This window comes from Jatropha curcas, chromosome 6 (assembly GCF_041381405.1).
Source record: "Jatropha curcas cultivar XTBG-Jc1 chromosome 6, XTBG_Jcur_1.0, whole genome shotgun sequence".
NCBI classification, from domain to species: Eukaryota; Viridiplantae; Streptophyta; class Magnoliopsida; order Malpighiales; family Euphorbiaceae; genus Jatropha; species Jatropha curcas.
The window spans coordinates 29,832,816-29,845,536 of NC_143156.1; the positions used below are offsets into that span (position 1 = coordinate 29,832,816).

The window sequence follows — 12,721 nt, forward strand, 5'->3', positions numbered from 1 at the left end:
TAAAGTTTTATTTGGCATAAATAAATTCTGAAAATAAAAACTATTATTTGGAATGATAAACTTCAACTATTCATTTAAATTCCATATATATTTACATCTATAATCATATGTAATAAATATAGAGTTCTATTTGTGATAATTTCCTAAATTGCTCTTAAAAGTAAAGAGAGAGAAGAAAAAAATAAATAGAAAGAGAGATAAAGTTTCATCATACGACGTCTTAAAATGAATTGATCTTGCAGTTCAAGTCACAAAATCAATTAAGTGACTTGTAAAAGTAACCAACCTCTTATTAAAAAATCAACTTGAGCATCAAACTGACAAGCAAAAACATTATCTAACCATTTACCAAAGTGTGCTTCAATTGGAACATTGGCAATCTCATCAAACACCCCGAAACATGGGGCCCCAGTTAATTCCTGAGAAATCAATTATTTTCCCCTCCATCTATGCCTCATTAAGTTCCAGACACGCTGAAATTCGGCCCAATTAAAAATTACATTTGAGCAGGAAAAAAAATAAAGGCAGTCTCGTTGTATGCCAAAACGTATAGAAGAGCTCAACTACCTGATAGGAAAATTTGTGTGTCAAATGGCCTGCCAGACATCATTACAGAAATGAAAATTTTCCAGATTTTATGTTGGTGTGGAGAAGCTGATCCGGAACCCTGACTTCCCACTGTCATGATCAAATTTCTTCAACATGTAGCAGTAGTTTAACTGGAAACAAAATCAATCTAATTAGCAAAGAAACACCAAGCCTAGATCATGTTTAAATAAACAGCAACACAAGAAACAGGAGGAAGAAAGAGGACATTTTTTAGCCATTACAATGTGGGATTTCTGCAACAAATCCCATATTAATGGATCTCCCAAAACTAGCTTTGGTTATGTTAAAGAACAAATACCTGCTAAGGTATTTTAATGATTGGCAAAAAGCACGGTGACATTGGATAAAAACCACCTAAACCTAGGGGCGCTTGCAAATGCAACATCCAAGCATTTTGTCATCTTGCATTTACAATTTTGTCTTGTCACTCAACGTATAATTGTCACATAAAACAACAGTCTTAGCATAAACAATTAATACAAATTTCTTCACATCAAAACTCATACCTAAGAAGAGAAAGAAAAGGAAAAAAAAAAAAGAGAGAAATGATAACCATTAGAAAAAGACAGATGTTGAGACCAGACACAACTCTAAGAGCGGATAAAGAAGAATTTCATTAGGAAGTGCTAGGACATCCAGCTCACATTGAAAGAAGATTACCTCCAAAATCCTATAGGCCAAAACTGAACTTTAATTATTGCTAAATATTAAAAGAGACATAACAAATCAAGATTCCTGACCTCAATACGGAGTAGATTTGTAGGAATAACGATCCCGGCACCCACAGAGCTTCTGAATGATTCCACAAACTTCCGCAAGGAGAAATTTTGGTATGCATTTTCTGTTAGTTTGTCAATGTTTCCAGCAGATGCAAATATGTGCCCATGGACTCCTTTTGCTTGACACCACTTGGATGGAAAATCAAAAGAAAGATCTGCAAAAGCAGTAACAGCAAGATCTCCTCCAAGATAATCCCTCCCAGAGTCAGCATTATCATCAGATGGATTACTTTGCAATTGTCTTCGAGGCTCAGTAGGGCCCAGTCCCCTTGTCCTAAATCCATATAATGCCATCGGACCTCCCAAAGTGCAAACTGGAGATAAATTGCCACCCAAGAAGAACCTTTCTGGCAGGGGTGTAGGCATGTTCAAGAATCCAGCTCCCCATGGAAAAATTAAACCACTAGAGATCCCAATATTGAGTGCAGAATGCAAAAATCCAAGAGGAATTGCATAACGAAGATCAAGCTCCTGTAAATGTGATGAAGAGGCAGAAAAACAGTCCATCATAGATGTAAATGCTTAAGGAAGTAAGGCATAAGAAGAAAACAATCAAGAAAAACAACTTAGTTGAAGTATGTAGAAATGCAGACCTAAGGTATTATAAAAAATAAAAAACAAATAAAAGAGGTAACAGAATTGTACATAGTGTACACACAACAGACCAGTCAAACTCCTAAGGCTCTTGGACCTTGTTTCCAATATGTATATGACTTAAGTAAAAACAAATTTTCACCAACCAACAAAAGGATCAAGAAACATGTTCAGTGGCATGAAACATTACCAGGCAATATATAGTGTCAAGTAGAGAAAGTTTCAGACATGAAGAGAGAAAATTCTTCATTCTTTATCTTTCATCCCCCGCCCCCCCCCCCCCCCCCCCCCCAAAAAAAAAAAAAAAAAAAAAAAAAAAATCCTTGTCTTTACCATATAAAAAAGTGTAATGTACTGCTAACTAATGATATTGATTATATGCTGTATACAACTAAAGAGAAACAAAGTAACCAACAAAGCTTTCTCAAGAACATAACACGTCATTTTATATGAAAGAGCACAAGCTAGAATATAATCTAATTCTGCAACAATAAGATTTAAGAGAGTAAAAAAAACAAATCCTCAGAGCTAAAATGCAAATATCAAATAAAACATATATGGAGTACTTTACGGACGAGCCAGAAAAAAAAATACTTGAAAAAACTTGATAGAGCAAATAACAAGACATGAGATCAAGCATTAAAAGAGCATCGAACCTGGCGGCAAAACCGTAAGCTCCTACTATCAGGTGCAAGGCCACCAATTTGGGTGGTGGAAACAAAAGAATATCCACGTGTTGGCCTCAGAGATGAATTTCTCCGGTCAATTCTAAATGTATACTTCAATGATGAAAGTAAACCGTGGCCAAGCTGCCTCCTTACTGATCTAGACGCCATTTGTGATGGATCTGTCAAGGTGCGCCATGAAAGATTGTATACCAAGTCATGTTTCCTGGTTGAAACTAAGCCAAGTGAGAGGCCCAGTGCTTGTTCTTTGAAAGATGAAAATTTTAGCCAATCTTGGGAGAGCAGGAATACTCTGGCTGTCAACGGAGTTACAAGTCCCTTGAATCTTGGCAAATACACACCAGCACTTACCTCAGCCATGTGCTCACCACCAAAAGCCAAAGAGGCATCCCAAAGATCTCCATAGCCAAATATATTTTTGTACTTGAGAGTTCCTTCAACTGTTGAAGATCTAGCCTACAAAATCATCATACACCTCAGACCACATACTTAAAAATGAATCCAGCGAAGAGCATTTTATGTTTTATATATGTGAATCAAATTCCAAACCTCAATGCAAGTTTCCATGCACAAAAATGATTCAGGGCACACAATAATAGCAACCATTGAACAATTCCTATCCAACAGCAGAAAACTAGAGCACATACAAACATTCCTGGATCAAACCAGCAGCCTTCCATAAATATGCAAATACAGAATATTCCAGCTATTACGAAGTAACCAATGGGATTACAATGCAGCACACATACCACAATATGGCTCTATCAACCACACAAAACTTCCAACTTCACAAGCACCCAAGTTCCTACTTTCATCTCTCTCAACATACAGACCAACAAAACTCTCCTTCCAATTCTCTGAAATTTTCAGCAACTAAACACAGCACTAACTCAACTATCACGGAACCAGAGACTACAATAACAAAAACCAACACTCCAATTTAAATAGAAAAAACACAGATTACCACAGCGGAACAAAACCATGATAACAAAGCATACAGATACATCCATATAATCCACATTATATTGCATATACAAAACTTTATAACCCACACCAAGATAAGCACACGTTTACCTGTTACTTATTCTCTCCAACAATAATCACTATATCCAACTCAACGTAACCACAAAAAGATTTCCTGCCTCTCTATGAGTTGCACACACATTCATTAGAATCAAAATCAAGAAATGACTTAAACTTAACCAAGACATAAGCGAGAAACATAATACCGTTGAAAACAGTAAGTCTCTGTCAACTTAAATATCATAGACATAAAATTTTGAATTTCGTTTCAATTTTTCCTCCAGTTTCTAACTAGCTGAACACCATATGCATCACTTAATCACTACAACGCCATCATTTTCAGCTATAGAAAGCTTATCAAATGCAATGCGACCAACAAACATTTGATGCCATGTACCAGGAAATACGAACATAAAGCCAAATAGAACATAGAAATATACCTCGCCTTTCGTGTAAGCACCGATTTCGCCAGAAACTGGACTCTTAGTCTCCACAACCTCAACGATCACATTAGCCGTACCGGGCAGCTCCGGCGGCCCAGAATCGAGGGTGATCCTTACCGAATCAAAGACTTCAAGCGCCTGCAACTTGAAATTCACTAGTTTCGAAGCCTCAAGCAACTCTTGCATTGACGAAACGTCCTTAAGTAACGCTGTTTCTGCTTCAATTAAGGAATCCTTGGTTTTGTCGTTCCCCTTGATGATCACATCGTGAACCCGAAGAGGCACCGTTTCAGTCTGTATCCGACGGAAGAGGTTCTCTAGCTTTGCGCGCTCTATTCGTGCTTGAGGCTGTCGGGTTTGAGGCTTTGGAATTTCAGGTTCGATTTCCTCTTCAAAATCTTCTTCCTCTTCTTCTTCATCATCGTCTTCTTCGTCAAGTTCTTCCTCATCATTGTTAGGGTTTTGTGGAATCGGGTCGGGTTTTTCCATGGAAACGGATGATTCAGAGCAAACGGCGACTGAGGAAGAGTACAGGTGACTTGGACGATAAGCACTGTACAAACTATAGAGAGTTAGAGACTGCGGTTCTAATATTTCTTTGAAGTTTTTTATTATTCTTTGCAATGGCGTCCCTATACTTTAGTCAATTTACTTCATTTTCCAATATTGTTATTCTTTTCCTTCAATTTAATCACCACTAATGGGCTATTAATAGGGCTCTTCCAGATGCTGGGCCCAACTCACTTAGCATTTTGGTTCAGGCTTGATCCAGTCCAAAGGCAAGACCCTAAACTGAAGTGGAACTCCTTTTATTTTATTATTATATATACTTTTTTTTTTATAAATAATAACTAGTTGCTGATTTTATAAATAAACTATTCCATCTAATTGAAAACTTTCTTTTATTTTTATTTTCAAAATTTTTTTTTTTTTCCAAAAGTAAAAATTTAACTTAATACAATGCAAAACTATAAGTTTAATATAAAAAAAGTCAGTCTAAAAAATTAGTTATATGTATAACTTTAGTAAATTAATTTAAAAAATGTCTTATACATATTAAATTAGCATTACTAACTAAATAGTTTAAAAATAATAAATTAAAAAAAGACCTTTTTATATAATAAATAGTATGAAATTTTATTTTCATGCCAAAATATATTCAATATGAATTCTGAAGCAAATTTCATAAAATTTTTACCATACTAAAATTACCAGTAAGCCCAAGCCCAAGCCCAAGCCCAAGCTCCTTCCCACGTGTATGGATGCTTAACTCAAAACAACTATTACTTTGATCCGAGTATCACACACAAGTGACTCCAAGATTCACTGAAGCCAGCGCCTATAGCACCCAAATTCAAAAACGCAGAGAGAGGTCTCTCTCCTCCTCTGTGTCACCAAGTTGATTAGAGAAATCAAATCACTGCCATTTTCAATCTCTTCTTTCTCTCTTAAGAAAAAGAAGATTAATGGCCACTAACTCACTTCACAACGATCTCTTCTCCTCTTTAATTTCAGATATCAAATCCTACTCTGGCAAAGACCCTCTTTTCCCCTGGCTCCGGTATTTCTACTCTCCCTTTCTCGCTCGCTCTACGTTTTTGCTTTATATACATTGAGTTGAATCGAATTTCATTTGCAGGGGCATCAAGAAAATGAAAGACACTCTGCCTTCAAATATTTTGAGGGAAAAGCTGCCTCGGTTTTTGCAGAAATGCACACAGACATTTGAGTCCGATTGTCGCTATAAAAACGACGTACGGTATCTTCGTGTTTGGTTACAGCTGGTAAATCGCTTTATTCATGTCGTTTTTCGCTTTGGTTTTTCTAATTCTTTCTGTTCATTTGGGATTTTGGGTTCTATTTTATGGCTCTTGTTTAGTTTATTTGATATGCTTTTAAATCAACTCTGTTCTTTCGAGATTGTTTGAAGTTGGGTTTTTTAGTTTTTTGTTCAGTCTTTTAGCTGGTCTTTGGTTGAATAACTGAAAAGAAAGTGACACTGAAAAATCGCTCAAATTGCAATAATTTAAATTCCAAAGCAGTAATTGGTTTATGTATACTGAAACAGTGGTGGCAATCACTTTTGTGTTAACTTCACTTAAGCAAAGAAAATAAAGAAAAAAAAAATGGAAATTTTGAATTTTGTGATTTTAGATTGCTACTTATTATTTTCATAAAAATGCAAACTTTGGGAATATGAATCAATCGATTTCTATTTTGTTTACTATTTGTGAAACTTTCCTCACTGATCACACTTGGTAGTAGCTGGAGTTTGATATTATCTCTATTTACTAATTATTTAAAATTTTCTTTTCAAATGGTGTTGAATAGATGGATTATGTGGATGAACCAAGAGCGTTATTGAGAACCATGGAAATGAATTCCATAGGGTCAAAACGATCATTGTTCTACCAAGCATATGCTCTTTATTATGAGAAGATGAAGAAATTTGAGGAAGCTGAGAAAATGTACCTTTTAGGGGTGCAAAAGTAAGTGTCTTTCCTCCCTATACTTAAAGAAACATTTGCATAGTTTCAATATTGTTTTTTGATGTTACTAGTAGATATTTGTATTTCATCACCCATCAAAATCGATCATAGCAGGAAGAAACCTAAATGAAGATTGCTTTTTCCTTAGATGTTGTAGGATTTAGAGGGCACTTGCTTATTTTTATATATATAGGAAAAGGCTTGATTTACCAAAGAAATAATATTATGTAGTTTAGTTTTTCGAGCACTTTGTTCTTGTGATATTACTTTCACCGTCTGACTTCATGTTCCTTGATAAGCTAACTATTGGAAGTATTAGAAGCTATACTATGTTTTTTAGGTATACAGAAGTTAAACTAAACGTTTTCGTGAAATGGAGCTAGTCATGAGAAACTTAAACCAAACTTGCCCTCTTATTGTGCCTGCCTCATGTGGAGAATTGTAAAAATGGTGAAAGAAAATCTCACTGTTGTGGCATACTTGTTCCATAAATAATGTGTTATTTTTTTATCCTAATCTAAGTTCTCCAATTAAAAGCCTTGCAGAGCCGATTGATGAATTACAGAAATCATATGAGCAATTCCTTCATCGCATGGAAAGACACAAGAACAAGAAGGTCAAGGTAGTGGTTTATACTTTATTTATTTTGCTTTTGCATGCTGAAATTTCCTTCAATTATAGTCTGAGTCTATTATCTAACATTTGAATGATCTGTGATGCCAGGAAAGTAGTAGAACCGGGAGAAGACCTCTGTCAGCCAGGAAGATTGAAGAGAACAACGAAAATGCATACAACTTTGAGCATAAGCCTAAAAAGATATTGAATGAATCTAAGAATGTGGGAATTTTGGGAAATTCATCTAATATTAGATTAGTTGATGATGCATCGGTGAAGGACCATGACCAGAAAATTAGAAAAAGAGATGTATCTGAGCAGCAAATGATTACTGGAAAAGAATCAGACAAAACCGGGACGTTTCATGGTGATGATACAGTTTTTGTGGTAAAGTTTGTTGACACTGCCATAGTTGGAAAATCTGAAGCAGAAGATGCCTGCCATCATGGATTAGTGGACCCAACTATAAATATGAAGGAAGCCATGAATGCTATTAACAACATGTTTAAAGAACCTATAGAGACTGCTCCAATTAATAGAAGATCCCAAAGAAGTCAAGTGAAAGAAAACAATTCGAACAATGTACTCAATGTCTTTGTTGATGAAAGCTTCGATGATGAAATCAAATCATCGTATCAAAAAGAAGAAAAGGATGTTTCAATGATGCAGCAAAAACCACTTCAAATATTCATGGATGACAAAGAAAGTGGTGAGAATGAAGAAAGAACCGATGAGAATGACAATTCTGGCTCTTGCTCATCTGCTCAGCATTTTAATGCTTTTGTGTTTCCATGTCCTAAGGATCTACCAGATGATATTGACACAGAGAGCTTGCCCCAAGTAAAACTTCGAGAAGATACAGTTGTGCATAGGTTTGTGGGATCTACCATCTTAGATGAGCCAGCAGTGGAAAATGTTTGCCATCATGGGTTAGTAGACCCTACAATTAACTTGAAGGAGGCTATGGATGATATAAATAACATGTTTGGGAAACCAATGGATTTTGTAAGGAGAAAACGACCCAAGAAGCAGGAGAAAGCATCAGTTACAAAACAAGAACAAGATTTTGTTGGGTTCTCAATACTTCCTGATGATGATTTGGAAACTCAAAAGGTCCAGCCTCCAGCTCCAGCAAAGTCATCTAGTTTAAGTGATACAGACTTGTTTGAGCCCACTATGTTTACGAAAGAAGCAATGGATGATATAAATAAGATGTTTGGAATGTCATTAGACTTTTAGGAACAAGTGTTATTTGTATTGCATGAAATTTCTGTTTGAAGCAAACGTAGAATTGATGTGTTATGGTCCAAGTCATGCTCAAGCCTTGTATCTTCATGTTTTGTCAAGTACAGCCTACTAAGAATCAAGTGTTTTTGAAATAACAAATTGCTTATAATTCATTTACTTTTTTTGGATAAGTTTTCTTCCTTGAGACGGTGGATACAAATGAATAATGATAGGTGAAAATATAGAGAGAGTTTATCAGTGAAAGAGACCCCATGAAAGAATATATTTGTGGAAGAGAGAAGGTTGTGGTTAATGCTGGCCCACTTGTAAGCTCAAGTAAGCAGCCCAGAGTTGGAGCCCATGCAGAGAAAAAAAAAAAAAAAAAAAAAGAGGAAACCAGGAAAAAGGGCCACTTGGGTCGAAAAACTCATACCTATAGATATTGTGCAAATTGTATAAATACTAGGGAAAATAACAAATTAGTCCTCTAGTTATAGCTAAATTAATATATGAGGATTTCTTCTTTCAAAAATTAATTATGAAGTCTTTTTTTTTTTTTTTTTGAAAGGGGAATTATGAAGTCTTTAATCCTTCCATTCAAAATAATCTCTTTTAACTAACAATTGACTACTAACTTAGTCGCCAAATTACAGTCGAAGTAACAATAAAGTACATAACTTATAATTTCCATTAATATTTTGGTCCTTCTCTTATAATTTTTTCTTAACACTTTGCTCCTTCTATTTTGAACGAAAAAAACTAAAATATTAATAAAATTATTTTAAGGACCTCACAATTAATTTTTGAAAATAAAATTGCTCAATTTTGAATAGTTTTTTATTATATTTAGAATGAAACGCTCAATCTACACGCATTAAAATTATATTTTCTTTTATATCTAAAAATATTACATTCTTCCACAATAATATAATGCATCGGTTGCATTTAAAACTATTATTTTTGGAATACTCTCAATAATATTGAATTATGATTGATAAAAAAAAAATAAAAACTTTCATTCTTACTAAACTAATTAATTACATTAATTTTGTAGCATTCAATTCCTTACTACCTTCTACTCATAAATTATTTTCTCTTTCATATTGAAAAGAAAAAAATACATCATAATAAAGTGATATCAAAAGAAGTAAAACCATTTACTCCTGTTACATAATACATGTAACATTTAGAATTTTACGTCTCTTGAGAAAATTACACCCTCTGTTTTTTTATACACGAATAACTAATTTTTCATCAAGATTAAGAAAGTAGTTTAACCAACTTTTTTTTCTCTTTTTTTTCTAATTTACCTCTAATATCTCATTTATTCTCTCTCTAATATCAATGTATGCTCTAAATTATGTTTCAATCTTCAATGATGCTTTAAATGCTTTGTTGGAACGGAGAGAATAAAAATATTTGTAAAAAATAAAGTTTATGCTTTGACTTGTGGAGAAAAATTCGTTTTTTGGTTCTTTATTTTGGAAAGTTGTGTGGAAATTTTAAATTTTACTCCTTTAACCTTCCAATTATCTTTGGTTATTGAAAACATAGTTTAAATATCACATAATTTTTTAAATATTCAAACGAAATTCTTAAGGATTCCTTTCATTGTGGTCGATCTAAAAATTTTGTGGCCATTTCTATTCAAACTCCATTTTAATCAACAATCAAATCATCTATATAAGCACATTTTTTTTTCAATGAAAATTGAAGTAAAAAATCAATTCTCTAAAATTTCTTCACATTAAAAATTCATCTATACTTTTGTCTGCTGCTAACTTGAAAATCTTTCACATTAAAAGCTTCACAAAGGACTAAAATAAGGATAAGATAAACTTTTTACATTGACATGGTTCTCAAAGTTATCAAATTAGGCAAAATTTCCTATATAGAAAGAACACCCAAAATAGAAACTTTTCCTATATAAAAAGAACGGAGGAAGTATTAAATTTGTCTAAGTTACAAGTAGTTATAGAGTAAATTGATTATATTACCCTTAATTTAATACTAATTATCCAAGAAAACCATTAAATTAAAGTAATAATTATTGATCATATACAAAGATAAACATGAGAATAAACATTATTACTTCTTGAAACCACAAATATGACAAGTATTTTGGAACAAATGTGACAACTTGGTCCCACAATTTCTCGATCTCTCCAAATTGGAGAGAAAGTGATGAAATGGAGGGAAATTTTTACTATTCCAAAAAAAAAAAAAAATTTAAATTTATAGGAATATTATTTTTCGTCCTCCCTCTTATTTTTCTTCCTAATCAATCATAGGGTGGACAATAATAAGGGAAAATGAAGTAACAATCCTCTCTTTTTGACCTCTTTTATTTTCCTTCCTCTCTAATTTTACTTCCTCCCCTTTCCAAACATAGCATTAGAGATTCAAGCATCTGCTGATGCCTCTGATTCTGCTGTTACTGGTGATGATATGTGTTCCGTGGATGCCTGCTTCTCCTGCTGCTGTCGTAGAGAGGCTTGCTTCTTCTGTAGAGATGCAGGATTGATGTGTTGTAAGCGTTTTCTGTTCTTCTTTTGTAGTGTTTTTTCTTTTCCATCTTTCCATGTGTTTTTTAGAATCCAGATCAAAGCCAGGCCGGAATGGACAAGCCGGTTATGGAACTTCCTGTGGTAGTTTAGACTTTAGAGCTTGCGTGCTAGACATGGCAGGAAACATAAGCTAATATAAATTTTAACAGTTTTGATCTTGAATGAAAGATGCTTTGGTGTGTCTGAAATGCTTGGTAATGACATTCCTAGTTTTGTCAGAATCGTTTGGAATTTTTCTTATTGCAATGAGAAATAACGATTATGTTATCCTGTTCTTAGTTGCATCCTTTGGTGAAGAAATTTCGAGTTTAGGAAGTGTTAAATATCATTTCTGTTTCAGGTTTTTGATTTTTTGTTTTTCTGTTTTTTATTGAGCTTAGAAAACAAATCAAAACAACTTTTTATGACTTTTCTTTATTTTGAAGAAATCGAAATTACATTGCAACAAAATCGAATTTATCAAAAAAGAAGTCAAATTCAACAATAAGAGAAGAAAAAGAAACCAGAATGAAGTGCCTTGTTATCAAATTAGACATGAGATTCAGGAGAACAATGAGCTGGACGGAAAGCCAAGGGACCAGCACTATAAACCACTGCTTCATAATGGCTTCCTCTAAGAATCTTGTTCTCAAAACGAAGAGGAGCTCCATAGATTCCATAGTTAACATTAGAAAGGAGGCTGCAATTTGCAAGAGGAGATGAAACCAGCTTTACATGGCAAGATTGGAGAGGATGGTCTAAAAGACTATGACCCATTTTGAAACCATCAAGTTGTGCATAGAAATAACCATTCTCATCAGTTTCAACTGCCTTATAATAACTAACTTGCTTTCTATGGTTCTTGCAGATTACACTAATTTTAGCAGAACGAATTGGCTTAGCCCCATTGAAAGACCATGAACCATAATGGTCACAACTTTGGCAATATACCATCCCTTCAACAACTACATCAACTTTCTTTTCTTCTGGTTCAGCTTGGTTGGTTTCATAGGAAGCCATTGAAGGGAAAGTAAGTTGGAGAAGAAAGAGACAGAATAGGGCAATTGAGAGATGTTTAATTGCCATGTTCTTGGAGACGTTTTTGAATCTTATTAGAGAGTAGTAAGCAAAGTTGCTGTAGGTTAGAGGGCTATTTGCACATAGTATGGAATTTATAAGAGAGCTTGATGCTTTAGATTGACGTGGGAGCTACTAAGTTTTGCGTGTCAACCATTATAATTGTTTAGAAGTTGGTATTTACATGAAGGCCACTTTCTTCATATTATTTATTTGAAATTGCAGCTCTTTATTATTTATCTATTCAATGATTGCTAAGAAGTTCTATGATTTATTCTATTATGTAATAAAAATTTTATAAAGTTTACTGACTAAAGCTAAATGAGAATTTCTTACAATTACTGAAATTAACCTAAATATACATTGTCCTTATTTTCCCCTTAATAATAATTCCCTCAATTCTGAAAATAATGCTTAATTTCACTTTTATATAGAATAGGAAAATATAGATAATATAGTTAAAGGATAATTTTTTATTTAATTGTTTTATAATTACCCTTGTAGTTATTTCCTAAACAAGAAATATGAAAAATTCATATTTTATTAGTTTATTTCAAGATTTGATTAATAGCAAAGTAAAATTTATGTTCACAAGATGCATATAAAGTGAAGATAAAATAGAAACATATAAAG

At 33.7% G+C, this 12,721-nt stretch overlaps 3 protein-coding genes across 4 annotated transcripts; 1 reads left to right on the plus strand and 2 right to left on the minus strand.

The window, feature by feature from the left end:
- Positions 1–203: 203 nt before the first annotated feature.
- On the minus strand, positions 204–4,738 carry LOC105645853 (Outer membrane OMP85 family protein). The gene is made up of 4 exons (XM_012231580.4): positions 4,132–4,738; positions 2,639–3,124; positions 1,350–1,859; positions 204–719 (listed from the first exon to the last, which is right to left on the minus strand). Exons 1-4 carry the CDS (start codon positions 4,621–4,623, stop codon positions 636–638), a joined length of 1,572 nt encoding a protein of 523 aa, XP_012086970.1. The 5' UTR covers positions 4,624–4,738; the 3' UTR covers positions 204–635.
- A 707-nt stretch (positions 4,739–5,445) lies between these two features.
- Positions 5,446–8,642, plus strand: LOC105645840 (Mad3/BUB1 homology region 1). Of its 2 annotated transcripts, none has more exons than XM_012231559.4 (5): positions 5,446–5,695; positions 5,774–5,918; positions 6,466–6,623; positions 7,161–7,245; positions 7,347–8,642. In XM_012231559.4, exons 1-5 carry the CDS (start codon positions 5,601–5,603, stop codon positions 8,475–8,477), a joined length of 1,614 nt encoding a protein of 537 aa, XP_012086949.1. In that variant the 5' UTR covers positions 5,446–5,600; the 3' UTR covers positions 8,478–8,642. The 2 variants fall into 2 exon arrangements, with proteins under 2 accessions (XP_012086949.1, XP_012086957.1); XM_012231567.4 differs by having other exon boundaries at positions 5,774–5,888.
- Positions 8,643–11,003: 2,361 nt separating this feature from the next.
- Positions 11,004–12,130, minus strand: MOP10 (Pollen Ole e 1 allergen and extensin family protein). The gene has a single exon (XM_012231547.4). It carries the CDS (start codon positions 12,095–12,097, stop codon positions 11,561–11,563), a length of 537 nt encoding a protein of 178 aa, XP_012086937.3. The 5' UTR covers positions 12,098–12,130; the 3' UTR covers positions 11,004–11,560.
- Positions 12,131–12,721: the final 591 nt, after the last annotated feature.

Excerpts from the sequence above, each read along its gene's own strand:
- LOC105645853 (XM_012231580.4), bottom strand. The coding sequence starts at position 4,623 with ATGGAAAAACCCGACCCGATTCCACAAAACCCTAACAATGATGAGGAA. Across the intron at positions 3,125-4,131 it reads GTGCTTACACGAAAGGCGAG|GCTAGATCTTCAACAGTTGA; the intron begins GTATATTTCTAT and ends ATGATTTTGTAG. Across the intron at positions 720-1,349 it reads CAAATCTACTCCGTATTGAG|TTAAACTACTGCTACATGTT; the intron begins GTCAGGAATCTT and ends TTTTGTTTCCAG.
- LOC105645840 (XM_012231559.4), top strand. The coding sequence starts at position 5,601 with ATGGCCACTAACTCACTTCACAACGATCTCTTCTCCTCTTTAATTTCA. Across the intron at positions 5,919-6,465 it reads TTCGTGTTTGGTTACAGCTG|ATGGATTATGTGGATGAACC; the intron begins GTAAATCGCTTT and ends GGTGTTGAATAG. Across the intron at positions 7,246-7,346 it reads ACAAGAACAAGAAGGTCAAG|GAAAGTAGTAGAACCGGGAG; the intron begins GTAGTGGTTTAT and ends CTGTGATGCCAG.
- MOP10 (XM_012231547.4), bottom strand. The coding sequence starts at position 12,097 with ATGGCAATTAAACATCTCTCAATTGCCCTATTCTGTCTCTTTCTTCTC.